This window comes from Ochotona princeps, chromosome 5 (assembly GCF_030435755.1).
Source record: "Ochotona princeps isolate mOchPri1 chromosome 5, mOchPri1.hap1, whole genome shotgun sequence".
Classification (NCBI taxonomy): domain Eukaryota; kingdom Metazoa; phylum Chordata; class Mammalia; order Lagomorpha; family Ochotonidae; genus Ochotona; species Ochotona princeps.
In genome coordinates, this window is record NC_080836.1 from 37,261,841 (window position 1) to 37,279,892 (window position 18,052).

At 36.4% G+C, this 18,052-nt stretch overlaps 1 protein-coding gene across 2 annotated transcripts in view; it reads left to right on the forward strand.

Moving 5' to 3' along the window:
* The window catches only part of KCNJ3 (potassium inwardly rectifying channel subfamily J member 3), a 142,380-nt gene extending 124,626 nt beyond the window's left edge, over positions 1 to 17,754 (forward strand). For both annotated transcript variants that reach the window (XM_004577159.2, XM_004577160.2), the window contains one exon: positions 16,059 to 17,754. In XM_004577159.2, the coding sequence (XP_004577216.1) occupies positions 16,059 to 16,645 (587 nt within the window). In that variant the 3' untranslated portion in view covers positions 16,646 to 17,754. The remainder of the gene's footprint in view (positions 1 to 16,058) is intronic.
* Positions 17,755 to 18,052: the final 298 nt, after the last annotated feature.

Consider the following 18,052-nt stretch of genomic DNA (forward strand, 5'->3'; position numbering starts at 1 on the left):
AAAACGTAAAGATTTTCATGGTTTTACTAATACGTTTTGTTTTTAGAGCCATTCTAAGTCACAGCAAAATTGAGCTGGAAGTACCAAGTTCCCATTTATCTTCACAAAATTTGTTCCATTTATCAGCCTGTTTAACCATCCCACACCTTTGTAGTACTGCTGACATAATCGGTGAAGCAACTCTGACACATCATTATTAACACAAGTCTATATCATTTCCTACTCTCGTTGTGTTTTATATTCTTAGCTCCGACAAATGTGCCAAGATATTCCACCACTGTCAGGTCACACAGAATATTTTTATTGCCCTAGAAATCTCTCATGTGTCATCAGTTCAGCTCTCCCTCCCCTGAACACTGGGAAATCGTGGATTTTTCCCTGTCTCATAGTTTCATTCTTTCAAATGTCATATGGTTAAAATGATACAGTCTTCTATACTGATTTCTTTCAATTAGTGAGCTGTATTTGATTTTCTCTGTATCTTTATATGGCCTAATGTCACAGTTTTATCACTGAATATTGTTCTGCTGTATAGACGTGTCACAGTTTAAACATTCCCCACTTGATGGGCATCTCAGTTTTTTCTAAGTTTGGTTGGTTATATGACTTAACTATGAATAATCCTGCACAGATTTTTGCGTGGGCTTCGTTTTCTCTAAATCTGCATGAATTTCAAAGAATGTAATTTTTTCAGGTGTATGGTTAGATTTTGTTTAATTCTACACTGTTTTTCTGAGTGGCTCTACCATTGCTTGTTCTTACCAGCAAGGAAGGAGTGTCCCCTGTCCCGCATCCTCACCAGCCTGTGACGTTATTGATGTTTTAGACTTTAGTCATTCTAGTAGTGACTCTAGGCATACTGTTGCCGTTTTGATTTGCAATTTCTAATGACATATGATTTTTTATGACATACGAGTTTTTAAAAGATTTATTCTGTTTTTATTGTAAAGTCCAATATACAGAGAGGAGGAGAGACAGAGAGGAAAATCTTCATCTGTTGGTTCACTCTTCAAGTGACCTCAATAGCCAGAGCTGAACAAATCTGATGGCAGGAGCCAGGAGCCTATTCCAGGTCTCCCATGAGGGTGCAGGGTCCCGTGGCTTTGGGCTGTCCTTGACTTCTCTCCTAAGCCACAAGCAGAGAGCTGAATGGGAAGTGGGGCGACCAGGATTAGAACTGGTGTCAGTGTGGGATCCAGGCCCATGCAAGGCAAGACTTTAGCCACTAGGCTACTGTGCCGGGCCTGATGACATATGATGGTAGGCTTCTTTCCATATGCATTCTCTCCATGTGTCTGGCTTTCATGAGGTATTTGTTCATGTATTTGGTGTATTTTCATAGACATAGGCTTTTCATCTGAGAGAAAACCTAATTGCTTACATCACAAGGATCCTGAAAACAAAATACATCATTTACACCTTTTGCGGCAGAGTCTAGAAAATGAGTGGGTTTAGCTGCTGCCTGTGGTGTCTGCATCCTACAGTTTTGAGACCCGATTGCTTAAGTTCTGAAGATTCTTCCTGCTAACAGGCTTTGGACAGCAGCAGGAGATGGCCCAAGTGGTTAGGGTTACTGCACCCACGTGGCAGGCCTTGAAGAAGTTCCTGGCTTAGGCCTGTGCAGCTCTGGCCTAGGTGATCATTTGGGAAGTGAGACAGAAAATGGGAGATTTCTCCTCGAGTGTCTCCTTCTATCAATCTTTGATTCTGCCTTTCAAATAAACAAATGAATCTTTAAAAAGAGGAAGCGCTAGATTTAAGTATGAGCATCACTAGTGAGGTGACATTAAAATGGAAAGTACACAATTTTTTTACTCTGGGTAGCCAAGTCATGGATTGAAGTCAAACACTGAAAACAAACATTTCCTTGGCCAGTTACGTGTTCTGTTTTATATTCCATCACTGGAGATTTGGCTGAACATCTTACTGTGCAGTATCTCAGGTGTTCTTTCTCTGTAACTTGTTTATCCCTGAATATTGTTTTATGACATTTGTATGTCTTTAACTATCAGTTCACTTTATGTACTGGGTATTTCAGTATCATTTATGTAACATAGAACATTGTGTTAATAAATGCTGACACAATCACAAAGATAGATATGATAAAATATCAGGGCCATTTGAGAATTTTGGTGCTACAGCTAGGTTTTCCACATTAGCAGAATGGATGTAGGCAGATTAGTTTTCGTTTTAAAATCTGGGAGACGGTCTAGGCTGCCTTAAAAATTTAACAGCAATTCAACAGAAATCTATAGAGTTGGGTTATCATTTTCTTTCTGAAAAAAAGTTGAGGTTTTAAAGAAGTAATTTTTCATTGTTTATCATTGACATTTAAAAGCGTCCCTCCCCTGTACCCCATGAAATTGAAATAAATCGCAATAATATTCAAGAAGCTAAGAAACGATGTATCCTAAGCAAACTAACAGGCTTTATATGCCTATTTATGTCACAGCAGGAAATAACTTTAAAAGACTTGTACATATATGTTCAAACAATGTGTTATAAAAACGCACATAGTAAAATGTGTATGTATACTAATTAAAATGATGTTATATTCTCACACTCAAAAATAAAAGTAACAAAGGAATAGTCCACAAAAAAATTACAGAAAATTCGTTTTCATTTAAGCGTTATAGGAAGCATAACTACAAAATTAGAAGCTAATTTCTCTGACCTTTTATTGCAAAGCAGAATCAGAACAACTGCTGAATTGCAAATATTTATTCAGACTCTATTCTAAGCAGGCAAGCAAGCAGAATATATTTGCATTTCTGCCAAATTAAAAGTTTCTAAAATATTAGAAAGGATGTATTAGTCTGTATAAAGTAGAGTCATGAATGAAATTCATTTTATATTATCTGGCAGATATGCAACCTTTGATAAGGTGATAACTGTAGTTGCATAGGAAAAAAATCCAGCAGGATTTCAAATTCAGTATAGGTAAAGTTTTCAAGTCTATCAAAACTAGTTTAATTATTCCATCATTCAGTGGTTACATCTAAACTCTCTAGTGAATGGCACCTGATGCACATACTTTTGAATATCTCAAGATGGTGTGAGGAAATAAACCCTAGCTGTTTATTACTGTATGTGATTTCTCAGCAAGTGTTTTGCTTTTGTTCAACAGTTACTTAAAATGTATGTAGTAATTATATAGCATTCATATTCCTAAATTTCCCCTAACCAGTGTAAGATGTGGTAGAAGTGTTTCTGAGTCCATATTTTTGACTCTGAGAGATATAGAGAGCAAACAAGGGTGAACATGTACCCATCTACTATTTCACTCCAGTGCTGTAGTACCTTGTAACTGAACACCTAGAATGATGTCTGGCAGAAACGATATGTTTACTAATAATAGCAGCAAGGTAGGAACCAGATCCAAGAGCTGGGGATCCGATTCCTCTCCCATATGAATGGTGAGGATCTAACCACTTGTACTGTCCCCACTGCCTCCCTGGGCCCATAGTAGCAGGAAGCTGGAATCCGTTGCTGGAACTGAGACAAGAACCAAGCACTCTGAAATGGAGCATGAACTTCCCAACTGACAACTTAACCATTAGGAAAAACATGTGTCTCCTCAAATTTTAAGTTCAGGAGATGAAAAAATTGATATGTCATCAATATATCATCAGGCAACAAAAGGAATCCAAAGAGTCATTTCCCCTGCTTCATTAATAAGTTTATCATTTGTTCTGTTAGTAACACATCTAGAGTGCTGGTGTACTAGATTGGCATGATTGTAGAGATCTGTGTTATTCAAAAAGTTGGCTAACTTCGCCTGCACCAACAATTATAATTGACCTTGCCTTCCACTCACCCTGCTATGTCCTCTTGGGAATGTACTAAGCATCTAATACCCATCGTAGTATTGAACTCAAGGTGGTTAAAATGGGTAAGAACTCCAATAAGAAGATTACTACAATCTGGATCGTGTTTGCAACTGATGTGGATTAATAGGCAGCAAGAGTTAGTTAAATTTATGCACCAAAAGTTTCACCTTTGTATCTCTCCACGCCACGGTGTGGTTTTCTCACTGTGTATATGTTAACTGTGTGGCAGGAATAACCTTAAAAAAAAGTGGGGCTGAAGGTGAATTCTTTATTCCACTCCTGTATTTCCTAATCGTTGAGTACCTTAAAGAGTCTCTGGCAGAAATTAGATGCTTAATAAATTTAGTAAATGTTAGATGTTATTTCTAATTAAAGTTGATTATGTATGCCATTGGCACATTCATGGTTGTGGTAATGTGGGATATATGTAAGTTTGGGTACCTGTAATATGTGTGCATGTGCTTATCTGACATTGTATATTTATTTTTTAAATTATTTATTATTTTTAATTCATTAATTACATTGTATTATGTGACACAGTTTCATAGGTACTTGGGTTCTCCCCACCCCTCCCCAAACCCTCCCACCATGGTGGATTCCTCCACCTTGTTGCATAACCACAGTTCAAGTTCAGTTGAGATTCCCCCATTGCAAGCATATACCAAACATAGAGTCCAGCATCTTATTGTCCAGTCAAGTTCAACGGCTTCTTAGGTATACCCTCTCTGGTCTGAAGACAGAGCCAGCAGAGTATCATCCCAGTCAATTAAAAGCACTAACATACCATCAGCAAAAATTTACATCATTATGGAATTAATTGACATAGTATTGAGCAGCCAACATGTTAAAAAAATGCAATTTCTTAACCACATTCTGTGACCACCTCATTGACATTTCAATTTTAGTTTATACACAACATGTAACATACATAACATAACATGTTATACATAACATCATATCATCTTAAATTAAGGCAAACATGTGGTATTTAACCTTTTGGGATTGGCTCATTTCCCTTAGCATTATGGTTTCCAGTTTGGCCCATTTGGCTACAAAGAACTGCATTTTGTTTTTTTGAATAGCTGAGTAGTATTCCATGGAGTAGATGAACCATAGCTTTCTTATCCAATCCTCTGCTGATGGGCATTTTGGCTGCTTCCATGTTTTTGCAATTACTGATTGTGCTGGTATGAACATAGGAGTGCATGTTGGTTTCTCATAAAACACGTGTTCTGGATATATTCCTAGGAGTGCTATTGCTGGATCATACGGTATGTTGATTTTGAGTTGTTTGAATGTTCTCCGTACAAGCCACTCAAGAAATGGGCACGGGAAATGGGCAGACACTTCACAAAGGAACAAACCCAAATGGCAAATAAACATATGAAAAAATGCTCAAGTTCCCTGGCAATAAGGGAAATCCAAATTAAAACATCAATGAGGTACCACCTAACGCCAGTAAGACTGGCCCACATGAATAAAAGCACCAGCAACACTTGTTGGCGAGGTTGTGGGGAAAAGGGAACCCTACTCCACTGCTGGTGGGGCTGCAGGCTGGTACAGCCTCTATGACATTGTATATTTAAAAGACAGTTAAATTTTTGAAGATTTATATTATTTTTGAATAATAATTCACAGAAACGTAGATGGACAAAGAGAGATCTACCATTTCTTGATTGACTCCCCAGATGATTTGGTTTTCAATCTATAAAATATTTCTTGGGTGCTGTTACAATGCAGCAAGTTAACCCAGGATCTGTGATGCTGGCATCCCTTATGGACACTGTTTGAAGTCTCTGGAGCTCCAATTCCAATCAAGCTCCCTGTTAACTTCTTTAGAAAGCAGCAAGACATGATCAAATATTTAAGTCCTGACTCACAGGTAGAAGACCCGAATAATGTTCCTGGCTCCTGCCTTCTACCTTTCCCAGCCCTGTCTTGAGGAGTGAATCAGTGAATGGAACATCTCTCTATCTTGTGTTCTCTGTCTCTTTCCTCTGTATAATAACATTGCCTTTCAGATAAATACATGTTTAAAAACATTGAGTTTCTAGATTACATTGTAATGATAGCTTACAGTATGATTTTGGAGGAACTAGGGAGACATACTGGAAATTTGACATTTGTTTTTATTACTTATGTATTTATTTTACATAAACATCACATTGCAAAACGCAGTATTGTAGATTTCCTTAAAAATTGATTAATCTAATCATTTAATGGCTGCATTTTAGATGTAACATTTTGAAAAAGTTGAAATACAGGTTATTAATTTAGAAAAAATTTTTAGATTTTTTCCCTTAAGACTAAGAATACTGTTCTCCAAAAATTAAATTCCAAAGTCATCTGAAAAATGTTCTGTTTCTTAAATCGGAAATGCATTTTTTTTTCCTTTTGAAAAATATGTTTTCCTTTGTCAGTCTTATAATATGGATTTCTTAAAGCAGTAACTAGATTACATTATACAATTAAGATGTTTTGGAATCTAAAAGTCATATTTATTAGGAGAAAAACGATGGCATGAATAGATTTAGGCAGCTGTTTGATTCTGTAATTGGCAATGCATGGAAACATGTTTTAGCAGTTTTGATGAACAGAACGAAGAAAAAGGTAAGCTGAGAAGGGAACATCTACATTGCTGAATGAAGAGAACGAAACTCAGTTGAAAGGGGATTAGTAAAATCTTGTACTGCTTCTGCATCAAGTAAGAGTAGAATTGAAGCCAGAGATTTGTCAACACAGCATGGAAATCAATTGTATGAATATATATCAGTAATCAAATGTTTACTGATTATTAGATCACAATCCCATCTAATTTGTTTTCATAATGATATCATAGATTTGTGGCATTGAGTGCATGGTGTTAATGTGCCTCCCTCAGAACAGACTCAGTTTGAATCTCAGCTACTGCAGTTAAATCAACTTGCTGCTAATGTGCTTGGGAAAGCAGTGGTAGATGACCCAAGTCCTTGGACCCCTGCCATCCATGTGGGAGACCAGAATGAATCTTCAGTCTTCTGGCTCTTTGCCTTGGGATAGACCTGACCATTACGGCATTTGGGGAGTGAACTAGTCAATGAAAGTTTGTCTCTGCCTGTTTCTCTTGCCTTTAATATTAAAAAAGAGAAGAAAGAATGAAAGTTTGGGACCAGTGCAGTGGCCTGGCAAGCTGATCCTCTGTCTACTAGTGATATCATCCAAGCTGGGCACCAGTTCAAGTCTAGGTTGCTCCACTTCCAATCCAGCCCTCTGCTTGTGGCCTGGGAGAACAGCAGAGGATGACCCAAAGCCTTGGGACACTGCGTTCATGTGGGAGACCTGGAAGAATCTCCGGGTTCCCAGCTTCAGAGTTCAACTCTTAGCTCTGGCCACCGTGGTCCAGTGGAGTGAATCAACAGATGGAACATCTCTGTCTCTCCTCATTCTGCAAATTCTGCATTACAATACAAATAATTTTAAAAGGAATAAAAAAGAAAAACAAACACAAATAAGTAAATGACAAGAAATTATTATTTCTTATTACTATGATCCACATTTCATATCTGAATTTAACTCAATGAATAGTATGACAGTCATTAATAGTCATCTTTAAAAACAGGAGCCATTTTAAATTTATATTCAAATTACATGTTCACTTTTTAAAATTTTCTGTTTGCCTTAACTCTTATTAAAAAGGTAGAGAGACAGACAATGTGCAGAAAGAGAAATCTTTGTTCAGTGGTTCACTCTCCAAAGAGCTAAAACAGCCAAGTTGAACCAGCTGGATGCTGTTAACCCAGAAGTCAGTCTTGGTCTCTGCTGTGGAGACAGCAACCCTAGCATCTGAACAATCAGCTCTGCATCGCAGGGTCTGTGTTCTTAGGAAGGTGAATGTGTAGTGGAATAGTGCAGACTAGAACCAGGCATATGGAATGCATGTTTCCAAACTGCAGCTTGACCCCTACACCACACATTAGCTCAAAGTCTTGATTTTTCTGTCCTGTCTCTGATTAATATTCTTCCAGCATCATGAATCCCGTATCATAGTTTCTACCATCATTGACCCTTGGCATTCCCACTTGTAAACTTTTTGGGGAGTCACAGCAATTTATTCTGTCAGTTATTTTTAAAGATCTATTTTTTTTTATTCTTTGGGGAACTTATTAGGCTTGAAATATTTGTTGTTAAATTTCTTGGTGATGCTTTATTTTTACAAATATAATTGGGTTTTTGTTTTTTCTTCTTATTTTTAAGGAATTTTTTGACCTAGCTTGAGCAGCAAAAGCAAACTAACGTCTCAGAACACATTGTAAAACCAAGTGCTTGTAAATAATAGAGGATACTAGTGGGCTGAATATAGGCCAGGAACTTCCACTCCTCTCTAGAAGTCTGTTTGAGCAGAATATGTTGAGCTTTAAAGGGATTCCATCTATTTGAAAACTACAGTTTCTGGAAGCAATTTATGTATTCTTAATGGTTTTGCAACCCTTATCCCAGAAGAGCCTGATGCTAGTAACCTCAGTGTTATTGAGCAGTGCAGTACACAGTGTCTTTATGTTTTATAAACAAGATTTTAAAAACCATAAGCTTCAGAAAGTTTATAGTTTAAATTTGAGTTCATTTCAGTGCAGCACAATAGAGAACATGCACAGAATGCCAAGTGAGCCTCACAGTTATTATTACATCTTGGAGGATGGGTGAGTTTTGGAAGTACTTTAGAAAAGAAACAGCTACAGACCTCAGCGAATAATCCTTGTAGGAATAGGCAAGGTGGATAGGAAATAACTTGTGATAACACAAACTGCTCGGTATGCTAAGCCATCAACTGATTCCATTTTTACAAACAGCTACAATCTGAAGACAAAAGGAGGTTTGATTAAGGAATGAAAAGCAATGTGTTATGGTGGATTTTCTTCAGTGTTTCAATTTTTTGAGTGTAAATGCAACTTGCAGACTTATGGGATTTATGGCTAGAAACCATTCTACATATCGGTATCACTTAATTGTTTTTAAGCATAATAATACTGATGTAAAATTGGCAGAGTAGGATTCAGTTTACAGATGATGAAATTTAGGATAAAAGTGATTTAGCAATTTATCAAGCACACACATCAAATAACAGTGGAGTTGAGATTCACTGTTTGCTGTTGGATGAGTCTAGCCATGGCAACATTGCTTTATCTAGCATGGGAATAGTTTTGATGACTAATATGGTCTGCTTGTTTTGTACACCAAAATATCATCTTTGGATATACTGGAGGATTTCTTTGCTTCAGATTGTTATAGATTACCTGAAACTTTTCTTTATTTTGGAAGCCTTTTAGATATCTATACCCTGCAGCAGAAATGAATCATGCACCATTAATGATTAGTAACCTCAAATGCATACATGCAAGGATGGATGTATATGTATTAATTTTCAATTATGTAGCTAGATTCCAATGCCCTATTGCTAAAGAAGTCATAAAGTAGAAAAGTTACTAGTGAACGTGGGTGTAGGAATCAGTATGTATTCTGGAGTTAGCGCTTCTGCATATGTTCTGTTATTTGAATTTTACAAGCTGTTGTGTTTTCCTGATATATGAAAGTCATATAATCTCATTCACAGTTTTGTTGTGATGGTATAATGATTAAAATTAGTAAAATTTGTGTTGTGCATGGTAACTTCTTCTTAAGTACCCAATATAATTAATATTCTCACTAATATTTAACAATTCAGAATTTACCACTTTCCAGGGAGGATATAAGCAATTTTGCCTATTTAATTGAAGGATGATTTATCCAAAAATGTACTTGTCTTTTTTGCTTTCCTATATTTTCCAAAGCTAATATCAAAAGTAAATATAAAGGATAACATTTTTAAAAACTTTATCAATCATATCACAAACAGAATCTGATGGATCCAACACATAAGTGCCATTGTTAATTTTAGTGACTAGAAAAACTTAAGCTCAGAGTGCCAAGGGCAGACTCACTGAGTTAAACAACGTGGACCACAAGGTTGAGCTATGGCTTGTCTTCAAGCCTCTGTATGCATTTCATGGATCTATGCAGTATACTTCTGATATTCATATCTATACAAACTGACATTTTCTTTGTCTCTCATTTTTGTCTTCATTGTACTGCATCTGGTTCCCTAATCAGAAAATCATAGAATTGATGATCTTACACCCCAAATTTGACACATTATCATGAACATTCATTAATGGTGTGGATATTTCTAATACTCACCTTCTACTGTACAGTATAACTTGATTGAAAGGCCTATGACATGGGAGTTGACAGCATGAATTTTCTTTTTTTTAAAAAAACTATTTATTGCGAAGTCAGATATACAGAGAGGAGGAGAGACAGAAAGGAAGATCTTCCATCCGATGATTCACTCCCTAAGTGGTCACAACGGCTGGAGCTGAGCCAGTCCAAAACCAGGAGCCAGGAGGTTTTCCAGGTCTCCCACGCAGGCGCAGCGTCCCAAGGCCTTGGGCCGTCCTTGACTGCTTTCCCAGGCTACAGGCAGGGAGCTGGATGAGAAGTGGAGCTGCTGGAATTAGAACCGGCGCCCATATGGGATCCGGGTGCATTCAAGGCGATGACTTTAACCACTACGCTATCATGCCAGGCCCGACAGCATGAATGTTCAGGCTCAGTTTCTTTCTTTCTTTCTTTTTTTTTCTTTCTTTCTTTCTTTCTTTCTTTCTTTCTTTCTTTCTTTCTTTCAAAATTTTAAAAATACATTTTAAAGGCAGAGTTACAGATAAGAGAGATAGAGGGTTGAGAGGGAGAGAGACATTTTCCATCTACCTGTTCATTCCCCAAATGCCTGCAACTGCCAGATTTGGATCTGTCTAAAGCCAGATGCCTGGAGCTTCTTCCAGATCTCCTATGTGGGTGACAGGGGCTCTGGTACTTGGGTCATCTTCCCTCACTCTTCCCCAACCATTAACAAATCAGAAGTGGAGCAATGGTTGCAAACTGGCACCCATATGGAATTCCAGGGTTACAGGCAGCAACCCAACCGGCTGTACAACCCATCCCTCAACTCTAAATTGTGGCTTCATCCCCTCTGTGTGCTCTTACTACTTTATAGCAACTCTGTCACTCAGTTTCCACCTCTGGAAAATAGGAAGGGGTTAATACTACTTTCCTAAGCAAAATGTGAGTAGGATAGAACAGAAGTTATGAAAAGCACTTGCAGAGATATTCGACTCATAGCTCTATAAAGACATTAGTAGTACCCAGCTTAACTGAGGAAGCTTTCCTTTTTTATAATTCTTGTTTTTGTTTTTACTTAATGCACATTTCATAAAACTGCCACCATTTCTAGAGAATGAGTTCTTCTTCTCGCTGCAATCCTCTGTCCCCCCACTTTAAAGCCACTTCCACATTAGGTAAGCTTTAGATAAAGTCTCTGCAATGCAGAAGTTATTGATTGTGTGATATTTTCTGTGTCACAGAATCGAGATATCCTTTTTGGCCTGTGGTTATATTGTTTTTAGCCCTGTGTTGCCAATCTCAAATGGCGATGTATACAGTCTAAATTAATGAGTTTTGAATATTCTCAAAGTTGAACTAAGGGCTTGTGAAATACTGATTCACTTTGCCATTTTCACTTAGCAAGCTTTCAAAGCTGTCCTTAAAAAAAAAAAAAAAACGGTTTGTTTCATTTTTATCGGAAAGTCAGATATACAGAGAGGAGGAGAGAAAGAGAAGAAGATCCTCCATCCAATGTTTTATTCCCCAAACAGTCACAATGGCTGGAGCTGAGCCAATCTCAAGCCAGGAACCAGAAGCCTCTTCCAGGTCTCCCATGCAGGTGCAGGGTCCGAAGACCTTGGGTCATCCTAAACTGCTTTTCCAATACACAAGCAGGGAACTGGATGGGAAATGGGGCTGCCAGGACTAGGACCGGTGCCCATATGGGATCCTGGCGCATGTAAGACAGACTTTAGCCACTAGGCTACCATGCTAGGCCCTAAGCTGTCCTTTAATAAATGTTTAATTCATTAAAGAGATGCACTTTAGTGTTGTATGAAGGCAAAATCAGGAAAAGGAAAAATTTTTATACTAAACAAGTTAAGCTACATTGGCCCCGCTATTTTAAATAGACATTGTGCCTTTGGAATAAATTACATTAAATAATAAAATCTACCTCTTTAAATCCATGAATCAAGCATGGAACAAACCCCTCCTCACAAAATGTTTTTCATCTGAAGATTCAGAAGTCCTAGCTATTTCCAGTAGCAGCATCTGTTGCTTTGCCAGTTTCCACAGAGATGAGCTTGTGTTGATTTTCACTGCATTTGTTCAAGTCTGGAATCCGATTAAAACATGCAAACAGTCATATTGCTAGCTAAGAGGTACAATTACATAGTACCCTATCAATAGTGGTGCTCACCTGCACTTATCTGGATTGAATGACATTTTCAGCTTTGAATGTAAGCAAGGGTTATTTAACAATAATTTGGATTAGAGTAGTGATATAAAGAATTCTAGACAGAAAAGATGCTATGATACATGCATATACTTAGACAACATAATTATATCTGCTTTGAAGCTTCTCAATTAAAATTTGCATTTTATTTTTTAAGCACCATTTTTGGAAACTTGCAAAATAAAAGAGTCCCTCAAACATATCTTATCTCAACTCCTGTATAAACCACAAATTGAAATCACAGATATTTTTCTGTCATATAATTTATGAAGATTCCATAGCATCGTCTAATTATTGACAACAAATTAACAATGCACTGAGGTGAAAGCAGATGTTAAAACTATGATATTTGTAAGTTAGAAATATCTGATATTTGTGTACCTACCTAGAATTCAAAATATGATAAGAATAGCAAAATAAATAAATTTTAAAATCTTACTGAATGTTTGTGGTAAAATATAATACAGTACTGTAATTTACATTTATCATTCATCTTGTTCCAGAGCTTTTTAATTTACTTCAACTTCCTAGATTTAGTCTGTGCTACAGTTAGAGAAAATGCATGGCAAATGTTGAGAAGCTGTAAAAGCTGGGAATATGAGTGATGTAACTTTTTTCTATGCCTGATGATTTTTAAAATAATTATACTCAGAGGCTATGCATGTTATTGGGATGGACTAAATTAGTAATATGATACAGCTCTTGCTTATGTTAGGCTGGTATCAGTGATTTTCTGAAAGAACAGAAAGCATCAGTGAATGCTACAGAACAGCAAGTCCCGCAGTCTCTATCAGGTGTTGTCAAAATCCCAAGATCATCCTGCACCCTTAAATTGCAAACTGTCAGCAGTTTTACAAGAGAGGACATTGTTATCTACATAAAATGGAAAGTACCCAGAGCACGTTAGGTAATTTTCCGAGCCTATTAGATAGTGCAATTGGCATCCAAGTGAGTATACTGTTCCTTTATCAGAAGATGTTGCCTCACAAGGAATCCCTACTTTTCTTTTCAGTCTCAGTCGTGCACCTGCACCTCAGCAGCAGTTCTTTAGGTATGGCAATGTGAACAAGCATTTGAAAATCTGTTTTCACTCCGAATGTCATTGGGCATTGGTTGTTTTGATCATGTTTATAATCATCATTCAATAGTTCCCCCAAATTAAAATTGTATTTCTCTCATTTTATCTTTCAATTTATGATTCTCTGGTTTTTTACCACAGATTCTAGTAAAGTTCAAGGAAACAATCCTTGATATGGCCTGAAAAATCAGTAACTTAGAATTCCATTTTTTTTTTTATTTCAGATTATTATTCTAAAGAAAAAAAAGACTACCCAATTTGAAATGGGCTAATATAATGATAGTCACTTCACTAAATTTCAGTGTTCTTGTTATTAGGAACATTTGAACAAATATCATCATCTAGTTTTCTTCTAGTTGCTAAAGCACACATGCCTTTACGTTGATGAGAGGGTAAACTTATATGCTATAATTCACATTACTGTATTATATTGTATGTGTCCTCACTCTAGATAATTCTGCTCAATAGCTGTTGTCCGTGAAATGATTTTAAAATTAAAATAGGATTGTAGGAGAAGTAGTATCACTTATCTATTTGAACTTGGTATGATCTTGTGTCTGAAATTTAATTAGTCCTGTGCACAGGAAAATTATGTAGAGAATTTACATATACCACATGAATTTACAGAGTAAAGCTTTTAGGGAGAAAGTAAAGGGTATTTCATTGCATTATCCCTGATCTTAGTGTATAGGAAAAGCACATATTTGTTATTTCACATACTTTATCTAGTTTTTCTTAAATAGCTTTTATTTTCTTGAAAAGCAGTTACAGGGAATGGAGGATGAAGATGAGAAGAAGGAGAGAGAGGGAGAGAGAGAGAAATCTTCTGTTTGCTGGTTCCTTCATGTAATGGCTACAGTGGCCAAGGCTGGGAAATGCCAAAGTCAAAAGCCAGGAGTGTTTGGGTTTCCCGTGTGAATGCATGGCCCAAGCAGTGCAGGCATCCATCTTCTGTCGCTCTCGCAGATGCTTTGGTAATTAGATGAGAACTGGAGCATCTGTGTCTCAAACCGGTGCCTGTATGTGATGCTAATGTTAAAGGTAGAGGTGTAACCCGTATGCCACAAAGCCGGCCCCATTACATTTCTGAATATAAAAGTGAGTCAGTATATCATGAAATACAATTTAAATGTTATTTGTGTGGTAATTTATCTTTTTAAATTATGAAATATTAGGTCAAAGACTAGAAAACTGCTGCTTTACAAGAGAGGACATCTATAAAAACTGTGAAATATCTTATAGATTTTGTTATTCTTATGTGTAAATATTTTGGGAGCTTTTTGTGACATGTTATTGATTATGAACATGGATATTCAGTAACTGATATGAACCATAGTACATTAAATTATGTGTTGTCTGATATAAGTTTCTGAGGTTAAAAAGTACTAGAGGTATTATGATGGTAAAGTTAAAACAATTCAAAAGTCTTTGTAATGTTTTCAATAAAAAAAATATTATGTCATCCTTATCTGTATGAACTATCCTGTGCAATGAAACTCCACAGCATCTTACTCCTGACTGTAAAGGAGCATTTGGTAATCAACCTTTCCTCTTCTTTTTCCCGCTTTTGTGCCTAGATAAAATGTAGAAGAAAAGATTTTGAATATTTTTACCAGAAGGAAATAATAAATGTTTGAGGTGCTAGTATTAGTAGGGCAGAATGGCCTGTAGAGTTGATTTCAGTAATGGATCACTGAAACTTGAATAAAAGCTCATTTTGGTCTTACAGATCCAAAACCATAGATCCACCACAATGGCTTTTCATTATCTAACATAAAAATATCTCATTCCTTTATGCCAGAAAGTCATCTTTGATCCTGCTAGTTCCCCTTGCCAGCCCTCACTAAGCTCTCACTTATTCAGATCCAATTATCTCTAGATACTATAATGAATTAATGTGTTTTACATTTCCTTGTATATTATTTCATGTTCACAACAATCCTATGAAAAAGCTGTTATTTTCCATGCTTTGTTCTACAGAAGAGCAAAGTAGTACAGAGAAACAAAAACCGAGAGAGAGAGAGAGAGAGAGAGAGAGAGAGAGAGCAAGAGAGCAAAAGAGAGAGAGAGAGAGAGAGAGAGAGAGAGAGCGCCACACACTTGGTCATTCCACAGATGGCAGCAGTGACCGTGCTGGACCAGGCTGAACACAGGAAACAGGAGCTTCTACCAGATTTCCCGTATGGATTCCAGAGGCAGAAGCACTTGGAACATTCTCTGCTGCTTTGCTATGGAAAATCAACAGAGAGTTGGATAAGTTGGATAAGAAGTGTAGCCGTCAGAACATGAATTGTTGCCCTTTGGGGATGCTTGTGTTTCAGTAGTGACATTCATTACTCACTGTGACATCACTCTGCCCTCACATTGCTTCTCCCCCAGCCACAATATTGCTTTTTGAATGATGGAAGAAGATTATATAAATTCCCCATCATGTGCCTATAGAGGTTTGTATGTTCTGAAATAGTTCAATGTCATTTTTTGGCTTATGGATAGTAAACAATAATGATGATATATTATCATTCAAACAGGAGCAAGATCAGCATCCTATGTCTTTCATTTAAGTATATGTATCAAAGCTTTTAAGCCGCAGTAAAACTTTCAACCTATTTGATTATTTGTTCTAATTGTATTAATAATCAAATCACAAATGAGACAGCAAATCAATTATTTTGATCAAATTGTCTTTATGTGTGCTTCCACTGTGTGTAATTCATCAATATGATTCTTTTTATTCTCATAGGAATGACTTGTCAAGCTCGAACATCGTACACAGAAGATGAAGTTCTCTGGGGTCATCGTTTTTTTCCTGTAATTTCTTTGGAAGAGGGATTCTTTAAAGTTGACTACTCACAGTTCCATGCAACATTTGAAGTTCCAACCCCACCTTACAGTGTGAAAGAGCAGGAGGAAATGCTTCTTATGTCATCACCTTTAATAGCACCAGCCATAACCAATAGCAAAGAAAGACATAATTCAGTGGATTGCTTAGATGGACTGGAAGACATTACTACAAAACTTCCATCTAAGCTTCAGAAGATTACTGGGAGAGAAGACTTTCCCAAAAAACTGTTGAGGATGAGTTCTACAACTTCAGAAAAAGCTTACAGTTTGGGAGATTTACCTATGAAACTTCAGCGAATAAGTTCAGTTCCTGGCAACTCAGAAGAAAAACTGGTGTCTAAAACCACCAAGATGTTGTCTGATCCTATGAGCCAGTCTGTGGCTGATTTGCCACCAAAGCTTCAAAAGATGGCTGGTGGAACCACTAGGATGGAAGGGAATCTTCCAGCCAAATTAAGAAAAATGAACTCTGATCGCTTCACATAACAATAGATCCCCTTAAGGCATTATTTAATGTTTGATTTAGTTGTAGTCCAATATTTGGCTGATGAGATTATCCCTCCCTAAGGAACCTAAAAATTATACCATCCCCTAGCCCTGTAATCATATTTGAGCACCCCTCCTTCCCAATTATTGCTATTGTACAGAAAGCAAAAGTTATGAAGGAGGTACATCATAAGAGAGTCATTAACAGGCATGTATTATCACATCAAGCATGCAATAATGTGCAAATTTTGCATTTAGTTTTATGGCATGATTTATAAATGGCATATTTATATTGTATATTCTTGGAAAAAATATATATATATATATTTAACGGGAAGATACTTCCCCCACATTTCTAACATATGTATTAAGCCAAACATGAGTGGGTAGTTTTCAGGGCGATAAAATTGCATATATGTGTATATATACATGTATACACACATATACATATATATATACAGACATACGTTCATACATACATATATATCAGATAAATTGGTGATGTTTTGTTCCAAGTTGTAGTTCTTGTGCATGTTTCCTTTATTAGACTAGAAAGGCTACTGACATTAATTATTAATACCAAATATTTTAGCCTTAAATTATTTGTCATTTTAAACTCTGATTTAGTGTTTTCTGCTGTTTATGGTCTTGGAAGGTTTTCAACTGTGCTTTATATGAGAGAGTCATGCAAGTTTGTGCTATTTATGGCCCTGCAAAAACATAACCAGTTTATAGTTAACTTGTAAAATTTAAAACATACCAGTACTTGGTATATCATTGAAATTTTTTTTGATTTTTTAGAAGTTGCTAGTGCTGGTAATAAATGCTGCTTAATTTGAAAATTGTTCCTTTCCTGGACTAATTAAAATCTGATCTATGACTTAATATAAATTTGAGCTTTGAACAAATGCTGAATCATTATAACAGTCAGTAGCCAATTTTCATTGAATATATCAGAATCTGTATGAAATCATATAGTTATTGATCCCCATTTAAAACTGAGTCAATAAGAAACATTTTCATTCCTTTTCTGGAAATTGCATCCATTTTAAAAATTGATACTCATTAAGGACACACAACAATGCAATGAAACATTATCTATGCCTAAAGGATGTATGTCTAATTGAGTCTCTTTTATGCTGTTCTCTTGTTTATGGAATTTGTTGTAAAAAAACAAAATGGGTTTTTGCTCACCTTTGCAAGCTATTCCATGCTTGTCACACAGAGATCAAGAAGAAAGTTTTGGGCAGACCAGAGAGAAGTTCAAATTAGGTAAATTGCAATTATCTCACATGCAATTTTTTAAATGAACACTGGTTTTATTAATTTCTTGGATCCCTTAGCCTTTCCAAATAATTTTATCAGTATTGTTTTTGGAATCCTTGCTTCTAATATTTATGACTCACT